This window comes from Leptodactylus fuscus, chromosome 1 (assembly GCF_031893055.1).
Source record: "Leptodactylus fuscus isolate aLepFus1 chromosome 1, aLepFus1.hap2, whole genome shotgun sequence".
Lineage (NCBI taxonomy): Eukaryota > Metazoa > Chordata > Amphibia > Anura > Leptodactylidae > Leptodactylus > Leptodactylus fuscus.
The window spans coordinates 218428615-218452871 of record NC_134265.1 but is presented as its reverse complement, the minus strand read 5'-3'; the positions used below and the strand labels follow the sequence as shown (position 1 = coordinate 218452871).

The 24257-nt window shown below is 42.6% G+C and overlaps 1 protein-coding gene across 1 annotated transcript in view; it reads left to right on the top strand.

Annotated features, from left to right (window-relative positions):
* Positions 1-24257, top strand: part of IFI30 (IFI30 lysosomal thiol reductase) — a 38752-nt gene that overhangs the window by 5314 nt on the left and 9181 nt on the right. The window contains exons 2-5 of the mRNA XM_075283667.1: positions 8084-8278; positions 10558-10632; positions 15595-15690; positions 17030-17182. Of these exons, the coding sequence (XP_075139768.1) occupies positions 8084-8278; positions 10558-10632; positions 15595-15690; positions 17030-17182 (519 nt within the window). The remainder of the gene's footprint in view (positions 1-8083; positions 8279-10557; positions 10633-15594; positions 15691-17029; positions 17183-24257) is intronic.

Sequence of the window (24257 nt, the reverse complement as noted above, 5' to 3'; positions counted from 1 at the left end):
GGGAAAACAGATTATCTACATAATCCTCCATTATTATATAGAAAATATAAGACTTTGTAGATTTTCTGAAATTTGCAGTTCAGCAACATGCAGATAACTCTTTTCCTGTGTAATAAACAGTGCCCATAGTTACATTTATTTATCTGTTAAAATCCCATACGCAAAAAAAACAGAAAGGTAATAGGAGTTTTCTTAGTGTCTGTTACTAATCCATCCTAAGAACAATGGGGGTCAATGGGGATATACATGTGTCCATTTTATCTGTTTTGATAGAAAAACAGACCAATACAAGCGAATGGGATTGTCTTTAACAACATAAGTGAGCAAAAGAGAGGTGAGTCCCACTAAATGGACTGTATCCTGATACAAAAAAAAAATTAAAACAAAAATTAAAAAAAAAAAAAAAAAAAGCTGAATTTACCACAAAGGAAAAACTAGATACTCAATTAAAACTTAATTTTTAATAAATTATTATAAAAAACCTAATCTGGGTCTCGACATCTAAGTGAATCTAAAATATAAGGCTATTGTGATCAGACTCCAAATAGGCTACTGTCACTATAGGTTGACAGGGTTCGGGGTTGACAGACGGATATATCCACAGTGTGTGCCAGAAGTCATATGCAAATTTGCAGCCTTTCAAGATGTTGTAACAAGTGGTTGGAGATTAGCGTAGTCTATTGGTCGCTAGTCTCTGACCAATGACCTGTACGGTCCTTCTTATATTATTACTGACCACTGAATCCTTAATGATTGCATCAGTTTGAGAAGGGCGTACTCCTGTCCATTAATGTAAATATATGATCAAGTAAATAGTTCCTATGTCAAAGAGCTAGATCACCAATAGAGAATATAGTTTGTGCCACTATATACAGAATAGGTGAGTCCAACACGTTTTCCCAGGTATTAATATAGCTGAATCATCAGGGGAAGCACAGATGTGAACTGCATGGTAATCCTTACTAAAATGTTCCCACCAGTTTTTAGTTGTGCTAAAGGAGTTACGTAAGCTAAACTTTAACCAGTCTTCCTCATTATGATCCGTCACTCACTAACCAAATTTGTTTATTGGAAATCCCCTGACCTGATTCTGGAGCACTCACTCATGTGACAATACGCTGTTCCAGGTCTTTCTGTGTAATGACAGCACATGTGACTGAAGGTTGTGTTTTCCACTCCCCATTAGTGTTGGGTTGTCAATGATAACCTACTGTGTCTCCACTCTAAGAAGTTATGTGTAAGGAAGGAGATGACAGTGTTACAAGGGAGGATTGTGGATGTGGAACCTTGAAGTTTTCCTGTGTACGCTGCATGACTAACTGCATCCTCCTACCTGTTATTACAGAGGAGGCACCAGTAGCTTAAAGGGGCTCTATCAGCAAAATCATGCTGATAGAGCCCCACATATGCGTGAATAGCCTTTAAAAAGGCTATTCAGGCACCGTAAATGTTATATTAAACTACCCCCCCCCCCCCCGTTTTAAAATAAAACTCGAAAAAAGAATGTGATCTACTTACGGATCGTGCACGCTGGGCGGGCATTCAGGGTGCGCCATCTTCTTCATCCACGCCTCCTCTTCCTCCGATCCTGTCCTCCTCCGGCGCTTGTGAATGGACATTGATAAAAAAAAATGGTCTGGGTGAATGCGCAGTAGCCGTAGTAGAAGCCGCATGCTACTGCGCATGCGCCCAGGCCATTTTTTCATATCAATGTCAGTTCGCGAGCGTCGGAGGAGGACGGGATCGGAGGACATCGGAGGAAGAAGAGGCGTGGATGAAGAAGAAGACACACCCTGAATGCCCGCCCAGCGTGCACGATCCATAAGTAGATCATATTCTTTTTTTAGGGTTTTATTTTAAAACGGTGGTGGTGGGGGGGGTAGTTTAATATAACTTTTACGGTGCCTGAATAGCCTTTTTAAAGGCTATTCACGCATATGTTGGGCTCTATCAGCATGATTTTGCTGATAGAGCCTCTTTAACAGTGTCATATGAGTAAAGCTACATTCACACGGATGTCACGCTACAGTATTAAATTCAATGTCAGTGAATGGGGGCTATTCACATGATTGTTATTTTGATGGTCTGTTGTAATGGACCATCAAAATATAGGTGATGTTTACACTCAAATTTATGGGAGGATCCATGAAAACAGGTGCAGCTGGGGTACAAGACAGCCTTAAAGGGATTCTATCATTAGAATCCCTTTTTCAGGTAATATCACATTGGAATAGCCTTAAGAAGGCTATTCGTCCCCTACCTTTATACTTCTGCTCCGTGCCGCCATTCATGAGCATACTGCGCTTGTAAGAGGCAACAGTAAAATGGCCGAACAGACATGTGCCATCATCTTTGCCCGAAGCCCAATGGAGGAGCCGACCGCGCATGCGCGGAATTTAGATTCCGAATGTAGGCTTGCTGGAAGAAGACTACATGAAGGACGCGGCGGAGAGGTGCGGCTGTAGAAGAAGGAGGCGTCACTGTTGAGTCTTTTGGCAGCACAGGGGGCACCCTCTGTGCTGTTTGAGCACAGGGGAAACGCCTCCTGTGCTGTCTGGAGACTCATTTGCATACTGGGAAAAACTGGAATATCAACGGAATGGCAGCGTGAAGCAGAAATATAAAGGTAGGGGATGAATAGCCTTTCTTAAGGCTATTACACGTGGTACTACCTGAAAAAGGGATTCTAATGATGGAATCCCTTTTAAAAAATGTATATTCTTCAAGGCACCTCAGTAGTCTGAATTTAGTCTAATCTAATCAGACTGCCACACATTTAGCCCAATGGCATGGAAAGGGGGGGGGGGGGGCATGCACCATAGAACTACCTTAGACAAAGGCCCCATATTAAGCAAAACCCATCCACACACTGTAGAAACAAACGCACAGCGCAGTGTCTTTTTGCTGCAGGTTTTGAGCATGTAGCATGTCAATTATTGTTGTGCACAAAGGTTGAAAGCAGAGACCCACCGCTAGCGGTTTGCAATGGACATCCAACAGTGGTTGTGACACGTGGGGCCTTAGCATTAAGATGTTTATAGACCTCCAATAGCTGTGGATGAAAGACTTGTTCATCCAACAGCTATTTTTACTAACTCCTCAGCTCAGCTGAATATGCCTAGAGAATAAGTCCATTCCAAAAACTTCTGGTGGATATGAACCTTCCAGAATGGGTCTGGTAAAATTCAACATGTCTGATCCTTCCTTCTCCAAATACCATCGGTTGATGCAGAAGCTGGAGGCAAACAGACACACAAGATGGGTGGTTGAATTGTGGGATGAGGCGAGGTGTAGATAAGGTAAGAATTCTTGCAGACCCACAAACACATTTTTTAAGATTTTAGTGGAAAGGAGAAGTGGTTAAAAAGAAGGTAGTAAACACTAAGATCTTGACCAGAGGAATAATGTTTCTTCCTCTTTGTGCTATCAGTAAAACATGGGCCGAAGAATAAGTCAAGCTACATTCATACAACTGTGAATAACGGTCGTGTGATGTCTTTTCTTTTTTAACTGATGTCAAACGGCAACATTAAATGCTATGCTATGCTATTGCTGCCTATTCACATGACAATTATTTTGATGCTTCATTGGAATGGACTGTCAAAATATAGGTCATGTTCTATTTACCCCCAAATGTATATAGGATATTTGAAATTGGGTGGCCCTTGGGTGCAAAGTGGCTGTTAAAAATGGAGGTTTTTCACAGCTGTTTTCAGCCTACTCGTGTGACTATAGCCTTGCAACACCGGTTAATTCAACAAACCAATGTGTGTTGCCTCAGTCTTCTAGGAGATTTAGGCATTTAAATAGCCACAAGATATGCCATAGATGTCTAAACGGTCAGGGAAACATCAGGAGACACTACAACATAAAGCGTTATCTCCATCAAAGTCCATAAGAGTTAGAGAAGCAGCAAATACTAATAAAAATGTGATTTGTTGGCTATTACAACCCCGTACTCTTCTCAAATCCAAGCAGGTATGGCTCACTGGAAAATTGTGGCTGCACATGGAGCCAACATACTGTAACTTCCATTGAATGGGGTTCAGTGAAAATGGTAATATTAGAGACCATACTGTGCATTCTGAAGACTGAGATTTTGGACAGTAGATAGTAATGTGCGTGTGAATATGAAAGCAAAGCCCCACTGCCACTATTTTACAATTCGTCTCAGTGTCTCTGCTTCTGGAGGACTTGTACATGACAAACGGCTGTAAGTTAGAGGTAAATGACACAACCATTAGCCAGCAGTTAATGTAATAGTGAACATATCCTTTTTCTGTCAAAATGAAATGTTGTTACCTCTCCCCCCCAAAAAAAAAATCCACTTTTAACCTGTGTACAAGTGTTGAGTACATCCAGTGTGTGGCGGTGCCTGATGAAGCAACCATTTTTATCTTTAGCTGCCACCCAGCACCAGCAGGTTCTGATACCACAGGCAAAAACAGGTGCTCTAAGAGGCACAGGTCATTTACATAGGGATTAAGATTGCACTTTGACTCTAAAAACAGGTATGTCCAGTAAGCCATTATAGCCCCTACAACAGCATTTAAGTAGTTTACCAGTGGTGTTGGTAGATTCTAGAGCTGAGCAAGTACTGTTCGGATCAGCCGATCCGAACAGCACGCTCGCATAGAAATGAATGGACGTAGCCGGCACGCGGGGGGTTAAGCGGCCGGCCGCCGTCAAAGCAGAAGTACCAGGTGCTTCCATTCATTTCTATGGAGCGTGCTGTTCGGATCGGCTGATCCAAACAGTACTCGCTCATCTCTAGTAGATTCCCTTTAAGAATTTAAGAGGATGTTTCAATTCCGTTTCAGCTGACTTGTAAAGTGGCCAAGGTGCTTTCCCAGTAACTGGTTTGGAAAGTCCTTTCATTTCAGCTGGATATTATTTTGTGGTAACAGCAAAACCACTCAGCCAGCAATGATATCCAGCCGAAATAAATCTATAGCTGCATCCAGGCACACATTACATTACTTCCTTCTGTTGGTTTCTGTTTTCCATGGCATTCACCTTGTGGATTAAGTAATGTTTTTATTGGCAATCGTCCAAAAAAGAAGCATGCGCGGCACGCCCTAATTCATCCTTCAGTTATTCAGTAACAACAAAATGGAGGTGTTGAAAAGAACCTAATAGGGGGTGCATACTCCTTTAAGAAATCCATACAACAGTGCAAAAAGAGGAAAGAGGGGGCACTCACCAGGATCTGTAAAAAAGAGTCCACTTTATTCCAAACAATGTATAAAATAGCAAACATAAGAAAAGAGGCACGTAAATAGCGTCAGGCGATGATCGTTTCGCACACTAAGCACTTTTTGTAGCCAGGTCAACTTTTAGTTTTATTATAAATATAAGTATGTTTTGTTTGTTTTTTTTACATAATTATATAGGAATAGAGAATTTGGGCTTTTCTTTTTTAGTCCCTAAACTAGAAGTATAGTGGAAACCTTCTAAAAGTGACCCCTCAAGGAATTTATCAGGGGGTATAGTGAGCATTTTGACCCACAGCTGCTTCACCGATTTTATTAACATTGAAACGTGAAAGCTAAAAATGGCTAAAATATAATTTTATCCCCAACTTCTTAATTTTCACAAGGGGGTAAACGAGAAAAAGCACCACTCAATTTCCCCTGGACACAGAAATACCTCATATGTGGTCATAATCTGTTGTATGGGTACATGGTGGGGCTCAGAATAGAAAGAGTGCTACGGTGTTTCCCCGAAAATAAGAAAGTGTCTTATATAAAATTTTGGTCCTAAAGATGCGCTATGTCTTATTTTCAGGGGATGTCTTATTTTATTTTTGTGTGCTGCTGCCACCACTGCGCTACGCTGAGATGTCTTTGCTGCACAATGTCTTTGCTGTATGATGTCCTTCCTGTATGAAGAAAAATATTGCAGCCGGCTGAACGCTGTGTGCGGTGCTCCGTGTGCACAGGATAACCGGCTGCTGCCTCTGCTGTGATACCGTACGTTGCATCCACTGTTCCTGTGGGATGAGCTGGGAGAGTGGACCCCTCCGCCACATACAATGCTTAGTGCAGTGGTTCTTAACCAGGGTTCGATCGAACCCTAGGCCCTATGCACGGTTCATTTTGTGTACCAGTAAAAAAACCATATACCTATGTCTTGAATTTGGAAATAAATCATATTTGATTTATCACTAAAGAAGGGTTCGGTGAATGTGCATATGAAACTGGTGGGTTCGGTACCTCAAACAAGGTTAAGAACCACTGGCTTAGTGTATGCACAGCGGGCATCTCCCAGCTCATACTACAGCAGCAGGAATAGTGGATACAACGTATCGCAGCATCGTCAGAAGCCGGCATACCTGCGCACACGAACATCGCACAGTGTTCAGCCGGCAATGTTTTTCTTCATACAATCTATGCACAGAAAGATTATTATTATTGGGAGATGTCTTACTTTCAGGGGATGCCTTATATTAGGCAATTCAAAAAAAACTCTACTATGTCTTACTTTTGTAGGATGACTTATTTTCGGGGAAATAGGGTATTTGGCACTTTGAGGGCAGATTTTGCTGGAATGGTTTTTGGGTGCCAAGTCGCATTTCCAGAGCCCCAAGGATACCAGTATCATGGAAATGCTAAAGTGACCTCATTTTGGAAACTACATCCCTCACAGAATTTATCAAGGGGTATTACTATTATTTTGTAGCCCATTCCAGCCTTGTACAGGTCTATGATCTTGTCCCTGACATTCTTAGACATCTCTTTGGTCTTGCCCATATTGAAGAGGTTAGAGTCTGACTGATTAATGGAGTCTGTGGACAGGAGTCTTTTATACGGGTGACAATATAAGACAGCTGTCTTTAATACAGGTAAGGAGATGATTAGGAGCGTCTAACTGGTCTGTAGGAGCCAGAACTCTTAATGGTCGGTAGGGAATCAAAATGCAAAAATATTTATAAAATTTATTCCATTTTCTGGATTTTATTTCTGATATTCTCACTCTCACTGTTAAAATTAACCTACCCTTAAAATTATAGACTGTTGAGGTCTTTGTCAGTGGACAAAATCAGCAAGGGATCAAATTATTGTTTCCTTCACTGTATGTGTTGGGTTCCTATTGGTCCTGAATATAATTGGTGGTGGCAGCATATATGTGAGGTGCATGGTCTGTATTGGGGTGTGATTTATGCTCAATTTGCAGCCTGGAGAAGGATGAAGATAGAGTGTAAAGTAAAGTAAATTAACCCCTAGCAGTGGCACCCAAGTCCTGTGCAGGATGGTACATATGTAAAAGAAATATATAAAGATGTTTATATAAATACATTTTAAGGTAATATTAAACCTAAATTTACAGCAAGCTACTACCCTTAGGACCCTTTTTTTTTTAACAGTGTTAGTCATTTTCATTGGTGTACAAAAAAACAGCACAAGTCAATGCAAGTAAAAACAGCATGTGTAATGAAACCGGCAAGCTCTGATCAAAATGTTTGGTTTCAAGAAAATTAAGTGTTTGGGAAGCCTTCACACGGAGTTTATGCTCCGTTCATTCTGAACGTAAACTCATTCAGAATGAGCAGCGTTAAAACAGATCCCATTGATTTCTATGGGTGCCAGCATACGTGCGCTCCCCATTGAAATCAATGGGAGGCTTTTTTACCTATTGCTTTCAATGTGACACGCGCGTATGACATTGAAAGCAATAGGTTAAAAAAAAATAAAAAAGCCTCCCATTGATTTCAGTGGGGAGCGCGCGTATGCTGGCACCCATAGAAATCAATGGGATCTGTTTTAACGCCGCTCATTCTAAACGAGTTTACGTTCAGAATGAGCGGAGTGTAAACTCTGTGTGAAGGCTCCCTAAATGGGAATAAAAACTAAACTGTGTAAAACCACTCCTGGTCTTGGCTCCAAAAACTTAATCAAGAATTCTGAAAATGTGTTCTAGCCATTGATGTCCTTTGTGCTCACATAGTAAAGTACAGCTTTAAATGAAAGTTATAGTGTATCACTGTAAAGAGGAACAAGACAAGAATGCATTTGTTATTCTAATCAATATCAATGATAACTGTTCATGGGAGTGTGACCAATATGTGTTGTTAAATTTGCAGGTAGAACAACAGTGCATTGACTATTATTCTCACAAGGACCTTAAAAAGAGCAATGAACCACCTGTACAGGTTGAAGTCTACTATGAGAGCTATTGTGGAGGTTGCCGCAAATTTGTTCTTCTTCAACTCTTCCCAACTTGGCTAATGTTGAATGATATTATGAATGTTACACTGGTGCCTTATGGTAATGCACAGGTGAGATCTATACCTATATTTTGGGTTAAATTATGTTTCACAACCAAAGTTTCAATGGAAATCCATATGCTAGAAAAATTTGTATATCATATACAGTATATAAGTCAGTAATACTTTATATTTGCAGTGTTAAAGGGGCTCTATCATTGAGAAAAGTCATTTTTAACTAAACATATACTTGCATAGCCTTTAGAAAGGCTATTTCACACGTACCTTTTGTATGCAAATCGCGTCAGTAGTTTTTGAATGAGCCCATTTTTATTCATATGCTAATTAGCTTCCAGCGAAATTGTTGGCTGTTTGAGCCAACTAATAACACACAACTAAAGTCCACAATGACGTCATTCATATTTGACAGAACATTACCAGATAGATTGTTTGTCCTTTGCAAGATGTTATCTAAAATGTCTGGCCAGATTGAATGACTGTAGTAGTTGATACGGGCTAAAATGTGTATGGTTACCTTTGTAATATGAGGAATCACCACATATGATGGCTTTCTCAACAGCTGCTCAACAATCACTCCAGCAGAGATGTAACTACCGGGGTAGCAGCAGTAGCCGCTACCACAGGGCCCTTTTTTTTTTTTTTAATAGGCCGCTACCTGCTGGAGTAACCCCAGCAGGTAACAGGCTTTATTTACTTACTGAACCTCACTCTTGCTCACAGTTGCCTGCAGGAGCGAGGGTCGGTAAAACCACAGACCAGCAAACCCCACAAACACTGCTATCATTAAACTTGGAGGTCTTTTCAGACCCCCGAGTATAATGATCGGAGGGCCAGGAGAGTTGAGGGAACATAAAAAACACTGTTACTTACCTCTCCTGTGCTCCAGGCCTGTTTGGTGATGTCATGTGGCCCAGAACAGCATCATTATGCATTGCGACGCCGGCCTGGGTCAGGTGATGTCTGGTCCAACATTGAAGAGATCTGCAGGGAGTGCACCGGAGCCCAGGAATGGTAAGAAACATTTTTTTTTATGTTTGTATCCTCCCCTGGGTCTCCGATCATTATACTCCGGGGTCTGAAAAGACCCCGGAGTATAATAAATGTCCATTGGTGGTCCACAATGGGACATAATAGTATGTGCAGGGGCCACTTCAAATGTGCACCTTGGAGCCCCGCCATTTCTAGTTACGCCACTGCACCCCAGGTCTATGTAAGGTATACAGTCTCCTTTAGTTTGTGTATAGGTAGAGAAAGCTGGGCCACACTATCTAAAGGTAACCAGACCCCTGGAAGGACTACTTTGGAGGTGGCTAGGTTGTGGAGATAGAGTTGTTGGAGTCAAGTATGGCACTAGAGCCTTATCATAACTGGGTATCCTCTCAAGTCAAATGCTGGGAATACTACAGAGTTGGAGACTGCTAACTCCATTCGAAAGCTGCAAAATTTAGAGTTTGTTGATTCAATTTTAATTCCCAGCGTTTGACTTGAGAGGATACCCAGTTATGATAAGGCACTAGTGCCATACTTGACTCCAACAACTCTATCTCCACAACCCAGCCTCTGGATCCCTCCATCTGGGCTGCAGCACATATATGATGAGACGCACGCCTCTTCATAAAGGGCGTGCACCGATGTGGGGCTATGCACTGGAGGGGAAATGTACGCTAGCTCATAGCTGATGTACATTTCCCACATCATTTATGCATTGGAAGTTGTTTAAAGGTAGTTGTTTTTGAGGGATTCACTTTATAAAAAAGACAACCAGATACCCTATACCAGGTCTAGATATGGGTGAAATTCACAAATCAAACGAATCAACTAAATAATGTGAACTGTTAAAATGTAATATTTTATTATGGGTACATGGCCCTGTGTTAATTCATTTTATAGCCAGACAGATGGCTGTAAACCACATCACTTACAAAAAAAAAAAAAAAAAAGTTTACTAATTCCTGAAGCAGATTTTTTCAGCCTGCAAAAAACTGAGTTGGGGTTTCCATTCTTCGGGCACGCTTGGAGAGCTGAAAAACGGAAACCCAATCCACTTAAAAAGTGGTTACTCATGGACCCCATAGACTATAATAGGGTCTCCGCCGGGTTTCCGCTCGAAAAATGCGGAGCAGGACTTTTCTTTCTGCATTTTTCAAGTAAAATGAGGGATAGAAACCCCAAACGGAAATCTATCACAGATGTGAACCCAGTCTAAGGAGGACTAGGATACAAACACGTGTGTGTGTGTGTGTGTGTGTGTGTGTGTGTGTGTGTGTGTGTGTGTGTGTGTGTGTATACTTGATTTATATACATGATTTGGATTTGTTTCTATTTCTTAGGAGAAAAACGTTTCTGGAAAATGGGAGTTTACATGTCAGCATGGACCAGATGAATGCTATGTAAACACAGTAGAGGTATGTATATTAGTATAAACATGCCAGCCCATTGGTACAAAACTGGGAGCCATAAGTTGCAGTTACAATTAATTAACATTTTAGTTTTTGGCAGGTTCTTCCGACCCATGCATGTCGTCAACTCTACTAAGTATTAGAATTTGTGAAGTGTAGAAAAGTAGGGAAAAGAAAGTGACATACTGTATGCTATAAGAAGCAGTTGTTGCTGTTTTACACGACAAGTACAATACATACATTTACTAAACAACTAGTATCAAAGATAATGCTTAAAGACATTTAGAAGTATAAGAAACCTGTGTCAGTGCTTTACATTGCTAATAAATTGGATTTATATACCCTATTAAAACATTATTGGCACAATGTTAAATATGCTTTTCTGGTTGTGGTGATGCTTCTGCTGTGAAAATATGTTATTATTAGAGATGAGCGAACACTAAAATGTTCGAGGTTCGAAATTCGATTCGAACAGCCGCTCACTGTTCGAGTGTTCGAACGGGTTTCGAACCCCATTATAGTCTATGGGAAACATATACTCGTTAAGGGGGAAACCCAAATCCGTGTCTGGAGGGTCACCAAGTCCACTATCACACCACAGGAAATGATAACAACACCCTGGAATGACACTGGGACCAGCAGGGGAAGCATGTCTGGGGGCATAAAAGTCACTTTATTTAATGGAAATCCTTGTCAGCTTGCGATTTTCGCAAGCTAACTTTTCCCCATAGAAATGCATTGGCCAGCGCTGATTGGCCAGAGTACGGAATTCGACCAATCAGCGCTGGCTCTGCTGGAGGAGACGGAGTCTAAGATCGCTCCACACCAGTCTCCATTCAGGTCCGACCTTAGACTCCGCCTCCTCCGGCAGAGCCAGCGCTGATTGGCCGAAGGCTGGCCAATGCATTCCTATTGATAGCAGTGCTGAGCCAGTTCTGCTCAACTACACCGTGTGCCGGTCAGCCCATCTGATATAGCAGAGCCGAGTGTGGATTCCTATATCCACACTCGGCTCTGCTACATCACACACTCGGCTCTGCTATATCAGATGGGCTGACCGGCACACGGTGTAGTTGAGCAGAACTGGCTCAGCACTGCTACCAATAGGAATGCATTGGCCAGCCTTCGGCCAATCAGCGCTGGCTCTGCCGGAAGAGGCAGAGTCAAAGGTCGGACCTGAATGGAGACTGGTGTGGAGCGATCTTAGACTCCGCCTCCTCCAGCAGAGCCAGCGCTGATTGGTCGAATTCCGTACTCTGACCAATCAGCGCTGGCCAATGCATTCCTATGGATTCCTATATCCACACTCGGCTCTGCTACATCACACACTCGGCTCTGCTATATCAGATGGGCTGACCGGCACATCAGATGTAGCAGAGCCGAGTGTGCACACTCGGCTCTGCTACATCACACACTCGGCTCTGCCGGTCAGCCCATCTGCTATAGCAGAGCTCTGCCGGTCAGCCCATCTGATATAGCAGAGCCGAGTGTGCACACTCGGCTCTGCTACATCTGATGTAGCAGAGACGAGTGTGCACACTCGGCTCTGCTATATCTGATGTAGCAGAGACGAGTGTGCACACTCGGCTCTGCTACATCTGATGGGCTGACCGGCACACGGTGTAGTTGAGCAGAACTGGCTCAGCACTGCTATCAATAGGAATGCATTGGCCAGCCTTCGGCCAATCAGCGCTGGCTCTGCCGGAGGAGGCGGAGTCTAAGGTCGGACCTGAATGGAGACTGGTGTGGAGCGATCTTAGACTCCGCCTCCTCCAGCAGAGCCAGCGCTGATTGGTCGAGTTCCGTACTCTGGCCAATCAGCGCTGTCCAATGCATTCCTATTGGAAAAAGTTTATGTCACAAAAATCACAATTACACACCCGATAGAGCCCCAAAAAGTTATTTTTAATAACATTCCTACCTAAATAAAGGTTATCCCTAGCTATCCCTGCCTGTACAGCTATCCCTGTCTCTTAGTCACAAAGTTCACATTCTCATATGACCCGGATTTGAAATCCACTATTCGTCTAAAATGGAGGTCATCTGATTTCGGCAGCCAATGACTTTTTCCGATTTTTTTCGATGCCTCCTGTGTCGTAGTTCCTGTCCCACCTCCCCTGCGCTGTTATTGGTGCAAAAAAAGCGCCAGGGAAGGTGGGAGGGGAATCAAATTTTTTTGGAGTTTGCCACGTGATGTTCGATTCGAATCGAACACATCGAACAGCCTGATATCCGATCGAACATGTGTTCGATAGAACACTGTTCGCTCATCTCTAGTTATTATGCAAATTATATTTTTCTCTGATTTAGCCAAAAAGTTGAGGCAATTGACAGTAAGAGGAAAGTTCAAATATTCAACTGTTAGAGTATAAATCAAATAAAAAAAAAAAAAATCAATACCCACTGTTCCAAATTATTATGCACAACAGCGTTTCTAAACATTTTTTAGGTTGTAAGGAACTGAACATGATCATTTATTGAATTAGCAGCATTAAGTGGTCATATTTACTGAAATAAAGAGTGATTTTAATCAAAAACTTAACAGGCCAAGTTACATGTTAACATAAGCCCCTTCTTTGATATCACCTTCGCAAATCTTGCATCCATTAAAGTAGTGAGTTTTTGGATTGTTTCTGCTTAAATTTCTTTGCAGGATGTCAGAATCGCCTCTCAGAACTTCTGTATTGAGATTACATAGTTATATAGTTGATGAGGTTGGATAAAGACATTAGTCCATCAAGTCCAACCTATAACCCTACAATCCCTACAGTGTTGATCCAGGGGAAGGCAAAAAACCCCATGAGGCTCATGATCAGGAGAGGTTGGTGGCAACACCACGAGTTTCTCTCCTTTTATGCCCATAGCAGTCAATGGCTCAGAGGTATTCTTTGCTGCATGAGATGGTGCATAGTCATGTATGAAGATGATTTTGCTACATAAGACACAGTTCTTTCTTCTTTTAGTATCAGAAAAAGAAGAAAGTAGTCAAAAACCCTATATACTTTGCAGAGGCCATTTTCACACCTTTAGAGGTCATTAAAGGGGCCTACCAGCTCTCCCCTATGTGATACCATCTCAAAACATGTCACCACTACCTTCTTTTTGGGGCATGGTGACCATTCACCAACCATCTACTATTTCATCTATCTGGACTATCCAGGGTTGCATAGCACTCAGTAAACAAGACTGTTTCAAAATTAATCTCCATGTATGTCTGCACCCACTGCAACCATTTCTGCTTGTGAGCACAGTTTAGGGTTAGCCAAATGGTAAGTTTTTGCACATCTGCAAGCCTCTGGAGGACCCTACACCTTTACGTTCATTGGACTCCATAGGCACCAGCAGCTTCAAACACCTGTTCGCTGTTTTGTAAGAGTATTTCCAAAATCCAGGGTCCATTCACATGGAGGAAAATGGCGCTTTATTTGATGCTTTATTGTGAATCAGGCAGTATATCAACTGGATCACTACATAAGGTGAAAGTGTAGATAATAACACGGCCAGAAGATAAGTATCTCATATGTCAAGGTGAAAAAAAAGAAAAATACTGCCTGGTTTACAATAGGCTTTTTACTGGGGAAGGTGTTTAGTGAACCAAGTCATTTATGCGCTACCTTACTCTGGTAAGAGTGTCCCTTTCCGCTAATGATTATGTGTTTTGGTTCCCTCCTTTGCTGATGCTATATCCTAGGTTCAAGATTATGTATGTATGTATGTATTAAAATATACACTGTCATCTTATGACCTGTAACGGCATTCCCATTAATATGATCGTGATACTTAGTGCGATCTCTATTTACTATGTACCGAGATGGTAGAGTCCCCATGAGTGTGGGCTCCGCTTTTTTAGTATAGGTCTATAGCGTATAACTGTGTAGATGGTTTCATGCCACCAGCAGGTTAGTGGGCTTGGTTATAGCGGGGGCTTGTCCTGTCCCACTTCCCTATAGGCAGAGAGCCTGCGCTTTGACGTTTGGTGGTTACCCTGCCCTGATGCTTACTGGCCTTATGGATCAGCTGTTTGTGTAGAATGCCAGATTATTCTCCCCTATTCTATATACCTCTGATGACATTTCTGACAGTCATTTTTAGAAACGCATTCGATGATAGAATTTAGCAGTTTCATAGACTCTGCTAGATAGGACTTTTGTCCAGCTATTAAGACACCACCACATATTCTATGCACAGGTTTTGGTGCAGTGTAGCGTCTTAAGGTCAAGGAGTCATCATTCTATTGCCCTGAATATTTATTTATCTCAAGACTCTGTTGGCTGATGTCCCTTGGGGGAATAGAACCCACTTGTCTATTTATCTTGTTGGTGGGTTCTATTTTAGTAGGGTTGATCTATGCTGAATGGAAAGGATGGTTTTCCATTTGTGATTAGGACAGGTGCATGTTTTGACCCTTTGTGTGTCTGTATTTTTTGTGGCCGAGTGACCCTAGTTTTTTCTACATTCTTTTAATTGTATCAATAAAGAATTCTATTTTATACGTACCTTTTGGTTAGGATTTAGCCACCCTATCCCTTCTATTTCGGAAATCAGAGTACTTGGAGAAAACTCATGGAAACTCAGGGAGAACATACAAACTCCTTGCAGATGTTGTCTTTGGTCGAATTCAAACCTAGGACTCCAGTGGTGAAAGGCTGCATTGCTAACCACTGAGCCACCATGCTGGCCTTACTGTAATGGGAATGGGACAGTATGTTGCTAGGAAGGAGGGACTCCTAGCCTCATAGATAACTATACTGATAGGAGTCACACTCCTGGTAGGCCAGAAAATCCGGAAAAGACACTGACCTAGTAAACATTTTTCTCCAATATAAACCTGGAGGACACAATTTCCGTTGTGTAAACTAAAACTTTTTTACACGTGATATTACACAAAATCTACCAACATGTATTTGAACAGTCCGCACCGTTTACATCAATTTTTAACTTTGTAAATGTTGTCCTTTATATTTCTAGGCCTGTGTTATGCATCATCTGAAGAACATAGAAAGCTATTTTTTAGTTATTTCCTGCATTGAATTTTCCTCTAATTTGACAAGTGCTCTGGAGCCAGTAAGTAAAAATTAAATTCTAACCATTCCTTGTTCATTTGATAATAAGTGTGCAAAAACACGTTATTGGGTAAATAAAAAAGACAAACAAAAAGTCTGCATGATGGTTTTGTCTTCAGTGTAATATGTATCAGGTCAATTTTAGTATTTGGAATGTCAGTGCACATTAAAAGGCCTGCCAGACTTTTTTTCTCCTTCTGATGCGCCACTTGCACCCAGTCAATTTCCATTATGAACAATTTTTCCAAAAGTAAACAGATAGAAGGGATGGAGGGGGACTATTCAACTAGATGTGTAGTCATAAAATTCTCGACCCTACTCCAAAACTGCTGTATTCATGGACAGAACCATAAACAACAGTACAAATTTGCCTCAGTTGGTCCACACGTAATCCATTCCTGACATCTGGCAGATGTTGAGTATTTAAATATGGCAGCCACTCAGGAGCTGAGCGGCCACCAGGTATCTGCTGTATTATACAGTAGAGACCAAGCCCTATTTCATTCAATCAGTGCCCTTACTGATTATGGCAACTAAGGCTCCCACCACCTTGGTCAGCTATGCCATAAATTTGCAATGCATTAGCATTGTAATACATTACATTACATTAGTGTGCAGATCCCCAGTAAAAAAAAACCCCACTGTTTGCAAATGTACGGTCTACAAAAATGTTCGCCTCTATTACAAAATTTGAATAAAAAAAAGAGATCAAAGCAAGAGACATTCCACAAAATAATATCTAAAAAGTACATCTAGCCCTGCAAGAAAGATACTCTATGCAGTCTATAAATGGAAATATAAAAGGTCAACTCAAGGAAATGTTTTAATTTTTTATTTTTCTATTAAAAATGTTTGGCTTTTTTTTTAAATTATAGAATCCCTTTAAACGTTCAAATCACCTCCTTTCCCTAGAATACATATAAAAGTAGAATGTTACTGTGAAACACATTATATACATTAGGTATCCCTGTGTCCAAAAATGCCTGGTCTACAAACTTATAAAAATATTTTCCCATATGGTGAATGCATTTTGAGGGGGAAGGGGGGGGGGGGATAAAAAAAAAAAATCAAAAGTGCCAAACCACCATGTTTTTTTCACTGCTTCACCTCTAATAAAAATTTGAATAAAAGTGATCAGAGCAATAGACATTCTCTAAAATATTAAAAACTAAGAAGTAGCCCTGGCCCCGCCCTATGCATCCCCATACACGGAAGTATAAAAAGTTACAGGTGTCAGAATATGGTGGCATTTACAAAAATGTTTTTTTTTTTGCTAGATTTTGGAATTTTGTTAAGGGGTTAAAATGTAAATTCTCTATCTATGATATACTCTGTTACAGTGCCTTGCAGCATATGAACCTGAACTGGCAGTCAAAACTGTAATGGACTGTGTGAACGGTGACCTTGGTAACAAACTTATGCACCAGAATGCCATGAAGACAGATGCGCTAAATCCTCCACATGAGTATGTCCCATGGGTGGTTATTAATGGGGTAAGTGTGAAACTTTTTGGTTTTGTACTGTATATTATAAAAAAGATAAATAAATTAGAAAAAGTGTAATGTAATGTTTGAGTTTGTGCCAGGTATGGCTTAAAGCAAAACTAAGCTTTTGAACAAATTTTGTAATACTTTTTTGTAATACCGTATATATTCGGGTCATTACGGTAATACAGTAGTTACAGACCCGGCATACAGACATGGGGGTTGGTGCCGGGCCGCAGCATTGCCATGCTCCTGGCAGAAGTATCGGGGCCTTCTAGCAGAAGTACCGTAAGTACCTGTAGTTTGAAATGAACAGCATCGTCATGGCGATGCTGCGGCCCGGCACCCGCCCCGGTGTCTGTATGCCGGGTCTGTAACTACGGTAGCTGTAGTCTGCTCCAGAGCAGTCGCCTTTAGAATTGGCACCTCCACTGTAACTCTTACAGTGGTAATGGCGGAGTTACAGTGGAAATGCCCTCCGCTGCGGGGAAGCAGCAGGCGCCGCCATGCCGCTGGAGAGAGGAGAGATCGAACGCGACCGCACTCTCAAATGCGGCCCTGAAGCGCTGAGGGAGATCCCCGGCCTCTGGAGCTGAAGGGGAGATCCCCGGCTGCCAGCAGGAGCACGTACCTGGAGGAAGACCTCGGCTGTCGGATCTGAAGGGGAACTGTCGTCGGCAGAAGCGCTGAGGGGAAATCCAGGCAGCCGAGTCTGCCGGGGATTCCCCTCAGTGCTTTTGCCGGTGGCCGGCCACAGTTCCCCTAGTAGTTTTAACTACCGTATATACTCGAGTATAAGCCAAATTTTTCAGCACAGTTCTTGTGCTGAAAAAGCCCCCCTCGGCTTATACTCGGCTTATACTCGTCAGCAGAAAAACAAAAAAAATTTTTTTTTAGGGGGGGGGGGGGGGGAGTCTATGACCAGCTGCAATATCAATGTATAGAATCTCCCATAAAATAGTGGAGAAAAAAAGAAACTTAAAAAAAAAAATTAAAGTTGTAAATCACTCCTTTCCCTAGAATACATACAAAAGTAGAAAATTACTGTCAAACACATACACATTAGGTATACCTGTGTCTGAGTGCCCGGTCTACTAAATATAAGGTATCTGCAGTGCTTCTCTTCCATCGGGAAGAGGTTAATAGGAGCACTGCAGATACCCTATATTCAGCCAGACTGAATTCCAAGTGGGGGAAAAAAATCCCAGTCCTCAAACTCAGGGTAGGGGCAGACAGACAACCAAAACACCCCCTCCCCTTTCCCAGCATCTACTACACCCAAAAACTCAGACAATTTTAATTTTTGAAATTTTCCAGTAGCTGCTGCATTTCCCCCCTAGGCTTATACTCGAGTCAATAAGTTTTCCCAGTTTTTTGTGGTAAAATTAGGGGCCTCGGTTTATATTCGGGTCGGCTTATACTCGAGTATATATGGTATATTATGAAGAGACCACAGAGTATATGACTGGTTTGTTAGTGACAAACTTCCCAAGTTTTGGGTTTGGGTTGCCCTTGAGAAATTCCTTGGAGGGATGTAGTTAATAATAAATTTTATTTCTATAGCGCAAACATATTCCGCAGCGCTGTACAATTAGTAGGGTTCAAATACAGACAGAAAAATACATTACAAGAAAAGTCATTTCATACAATGGAACTGAGGGCCCTGCTCGCAAGAGCTTACAATATAGGAGGTAGAGGAGGTGACACAAGAGGTAGCAGGGGTGGCATTGCCTATACAGTGGTCAGACAATTTTGTAATAGAGGTTACTGTCATTACACAAACATAAAACTTTGAGCCGTCACCAGTCTTGTCCTTTAACATGTGGATGGTGCTTGGACATATAGAGTTAGCCTGAAATGGCATCATACCGTGGGGTAATGTGGGAGCTGGAACAGAGGAGGGTTAAATTTTGGGGATTCTAATGACAGTACGGAAGGGTTTACACTAAGAATTGTGATAGGCCTGTCTGAAAAGATGTGTTTTTAATTTGCGCTTGAAGCTGTAGAAATTGGGAGTTAATCGGATTGTCTGGGATAGAGCATTCCAGAGAAGTAGTGCAGCTCGGGAGAAGTCTTGTATACGAGCGTGGGAGGTTCTGATGATAGAGGAGGTAAGTTTTAGGTCATTGAGTGAGCGGAGAACACGGGTTGGGCGGCAGACAGAGATGAGGGAGGAAATGTAGGGAGGTGCAGCATTATGGTGAGCCTTGTGGATGAGAGTGATAACTTATATTTTATTCTATAATGAATAGGCAGCCAATGTAGCGACTGGCACAGACCAGAGGCATCGCTGTAGCGTCTAGCCTGATAGATGAGCCTGGCCGCTGCATTCAGAATAGATTGAAGAGGGGAGAGTTTAGTAAGGGGAAGACCAATTAGTAAGGAGTTACAGTAGTCAAGGCGAGAATGAATCAGAGAGACAATAAGTGTCTGGAGGTGACACAAGCATGCAAGTGATTCAATATGGGAAGTGAAGGAAAGGTCTGCGTCAAACATGACCCCGAGGCAGCGGGCATGCTGCCTAGGAGTTATAGTAAGGCCGGAGACTGCAATGGATATATCAGGGACAGATCTATTAGATGGTGGAAACAGCAGTAGTTCAGTTTTAGAGAGATTTAGTTTCAGATAGAGCGAAGACATGATATTTGAGACAGCAGAAAGACAGTCAGTGGTGTTCTGTATTAGTGCAGGGGTGTCATCGCGAGAAGATGTGTATAATTGGGTGTCATCATCATAAAGATGGTACCGGAAGCCAAATCTGGTGATGGTTTGTCCAATGGGGGCTGTGTAGAGAGAGAAGAGCAGGGGGCCTAGGACCGAGCCCTGAGGAACCCCAACAGCAAGGGAAAGAGGGGAAGAAACAGAGCCCGCAAATGATACACTGAAAGTGCTTTCTGAGAGATAAGAGGAGAACCAGGAGAGCGCAGTGTCGTTGAGGCCGACTGAGCAGAGCATAGTGAGGAGAAGTTGATGATCAACAGTGTCAAAAGCTGCAGAGAGGTCCAGAAGAATAAGAAGAGAGAAGTCACTGTTGGATTTAACCATTAGGAAATAATTGGAGACTTTTTTGAGGTCCGTGTCAGTAGAGTGCAGAGCGCAGAAGCCAGATTGTAATGGGTCAAGCAGAGAGTTAGCAGAGAGATAGCGGATTAAACGAGAATAGACCAGGCGTTCCAAGATTTTAGAAATGAAGGGGAGGTTAGAGACGGGTCTATAGTTAGCAGCACAGGACGGGTCCAGGGAGGGTTTTTCAATAGCGGGGTTATAACAGCATGCTTGAAGGAGGATGGGAAGATTCCAGAGGAGAGACAGAGGTTAAATATTTTAGTACGGTAAGTCGTGACTGCAGGCGACAGAGACTGGAGAAGGTGTGAGGGGAAGGGGTCACTACTGCAGGTTGTAGGACGAGATGAAGAAAGTAGCTGAGAGACTTCCTTTTCTGTAACAGTTTCAAAAGATGAGAATGGACAGTCTGAAGTGCGGTTGGTGAGGGGATCATTGCTATGGTAGGTGATGGGATCAATGCCACCTGGGGCTTGGGCAGTAATTTCCTGACGGATCTTATCAATTTTATCATGGAAATAAGTGGCCAGGTCATCAGCACTAAGGTCTGTGAATGGCATTTCCACCTTGGGTGTGAGTAAGGAGTGAAAAGTTTCAAAAAGCCTTTTAGGGTTGCTGGAGAGAGAAGAGATGAGAGCCGTGAAATAGTCTTGTTTGGCAAGGTAAAGGGCAGAACTATTTGTTTTAAGCATATAGTTTTGTAGTTTACAAAATGGGGTAATTTTAGATATTTTAAGGGCTTTTCAAATGAGACATGGCACCCATAAACTATTCCATTTCCCTTCTGAGCCCATACTGCAGTTTACAGACATGTTTTTATTTTGTTTGAATAATAAATTGTGGTGTGCATCTTCTCCTTTAAGCCCTTGTAGAAATGAGAAATTGGGGCTAAAGCAACATTTTATTTCCAAAAATGTAATTTTTAATTTTCACTGCCCAATCTTAATATATTCTATGAAACGTCTGTGTAATTAGTACTAACTATACAACTTTCTAAGTTCTTTGAGGGGTCTAGTTTGCAAAATAAGGTCACTTTTTAGAGGGTTCCAGTGTACTGGAACTTTAGGGGCTCTGTAAATGAGATATGGCATCTGAAAACAATTCCAGCAAAATCGGTCCTCCTTTTGCGCTCTGATGTACAAACATTAGTGTACATCCACCCGTTACCATACCCCAGAGAAATTTAATAACATACTTTGGAATGCTTTTTCTCTTTTAACCTAATATATAGACATTTACAAGTATCTTACCAACAGGTCCATAAAAATGAGGTTTGGAAATTGTCTTCAACGTTTGGAAAATTGCTTTTAAACTCAACAATTTAAAGAACATTTTAAAAATGAAGCAGAAACATACTCATTAAAATTTGTCAACCCCTTCCCAACATCCACCGTACTAGTACTACTAGTACGGCGGATGCCAGGGGGCCGCCTGGGAGCAGGGCATCCACCATAGTCGCCTGGTGTTTGCTGTTTCATACAGCAGACACCATGCGTTAATGCCCACGGTCCGTGACCGCACCGATCATGGGCATTAACCCTTCTGGCGCCTCAGTCAAAGCTGACCGAGGCGCCATTTTCCCAGGGCTCCGTGGCCAACGTCACGTTGCCATGACAGCTGAGATCCTCGGGCTGTCTGCAATGCTTTTCTTTAACAGGTTACTCTACGATTTTTTGCAATGTATTGTAATGCATTAGCATTGTAATACATTGCATTAGTGATCAGACCCCCTGGGAACACATATAAAAGTAGTTAAATACTGTGAAACACATACACATTAGATATCCCTGTGTCTGAAAACGCTCTACAAATCTATAAAAATATTTTTCCTATACGGTAAACGCTGTAGCGGGAAAAAAATTCAAAAGCCATTTCACGGTTTTGCCTCTGATAAAAATTTCAATAAAAAGTGATCAAAGCATTACCCCAAAATGGTATAACTGAAAATAACATCTGGTCCTGCAAAAAGAGACGCTCTATGCATCCCTGTACACAGAAATATAAAAAAGTTACGGGTGTGAGAATATGGCGACTTTTAGGAAAAAAAAATTTTTTTGGAAGTTTTGGATTTTTGTTATAGCTCTGGGAGTGGAAAAATAAAACAGTTATGGGGTTTGGCAGTGGGAGGGGGGAGGAGTCAAAGACGAAAAATGAAAATCGAAAAATACCCTTGGCGGGAAGGGGTTAATTTAGATGAATGAACATCTGAAAAGCAGAGCATTTAAAAAATTTAAATAAATAAATGCAGCCAACATTTACCACTAAAGTGTAACAAAAATCAATCTCAACAATATTTCAACATAAAGTGAGAAAAACAACTGAATTCTTGTGCAAATGAGGCAACAAAGTACAAAGGGGTTGGGCTTTCAACTGCCTGCTTTACCCCATGCAGTGACCTTCTTTGTGGTTATATCAGCAAAACATATTTTGGGAATGGTTTTAACAAGCAGGAGCACAGGGACAGAATTGCCAGGGTGTGCGAGAATCAGAGGGCCATGCTCCTATACTTATCTTTCAGTTCACCACATTTGCAGTCATCCAGATATAGTGGTGCTCAATGTATTGTCAGTGTGACTCAGACTTCTATACTGCCATCCCATTTTAGTATGACTCTCGTAAGTGGAGCTACATTTGCTGCTGCCTTACACTGGAGGAGCAGGGCATCAAGATAAAAACCGAGCATAATAGATAATCCTGCCACTCTCCTCTGGGATCCAGCTGTGAGCATAGTGCTTTACTTTGCCTGCCTAGCTTGGTGGTGATACTCTTGACCAGACCTGGGCAACGTGCGGCCCGCGGGCTACATCCGGCCCTCTGACTACTTTTATCCAACTCGAATAGCTTGTAGAAGTTCGTTCAAGGACCTGATATGATGTCATCACAGCCTATCACCAGGATAGGCTATGACTCGTTAGTGGGCGGAGCCACACGGGACTGTGTGCTTGCTGCCGGCACTGGGGGCTGCTGGATGATAGAGAGACAAGAGACAGCATGTGTGAGCAAGAGGGGGGAACTAGGAGCAGATGTAGGGGGGCAGTTACACTGAATATACATGGAGGGGGGACATTAAACTAGAAGCAAATGGAGGGTGACATTAAACTGGGGCAGCTGGAGGAGGATTTTAAACCATGGGGGGTAGCTGGAGGGGGACGTCTGCATACCTCCCAACTTTTGAAGATCCGAAAGAGGGACAAAATGTGCTACGCGCGCCGTGGAAAATTTAGCCCCACCCACTTTTGTGTTGACTCCGCCCACTCGTTAATTTTTCATGTGCCCGCACACAGTATAATCCTCCTACAGTCACACGTAAATTATATGTCCCCCCTCTATCTCTCCCCCAGTTTCATATACACCCTTCATCTGCCCCCAGTTTCATGTCCCCCTTCCATCTCTGCCCCCAGATTCATGTCCCCACATCTCTGTCCCCAGTGTCATGCCGTCCTCTCCATCTCTGCCCCCAGTGTCATGCCGTCCTCTCCATCTCTGCCCCCAGTGTCATGCCGTCCTCTCCTTCATCTGCCCCCAGTGTCATGCCGTCCTCTCCATCTCTGCCCCCAGTGTCATGCCGTCCTCTCCATCTCTGCCCCCAGTGTCATGCCGTCCTCTCCATCTCTGCCCCCAGTGTCATGCCGTCCTTTCCTTCATCTGCCCCCAGTTCCACATCCACATTAAACTTACCTTCTCCTCTGCTCCCTCGCCGCTCTCTGCGCACCTTTCTCGCTGACACATATGTGGCTGAAGCGAGGAGCTGACCTGCGTCAGCTCCTCGCTTTGCCGCTGCCGCCGGTCTCACTGACATATGCGGCTGAAGCGAGGCTGTCAGCTCCTTGTTTCAGCCGCATATGTGTCAGCGAGACCGGTGGCAGCGGCGAAGCGAGGAGCTGACGCAGGTCAGCTCCTCGCTTCAGCCGCATGTGTCAGCGAGAGAGACGCGCAGCGGCGAAGCGAGGAGCTGACCTGTGTCAGCTCCTTGCTTCAGCCGCATATGTGTTCAACTCAGATCTGCGTCCTCTGGACGCAG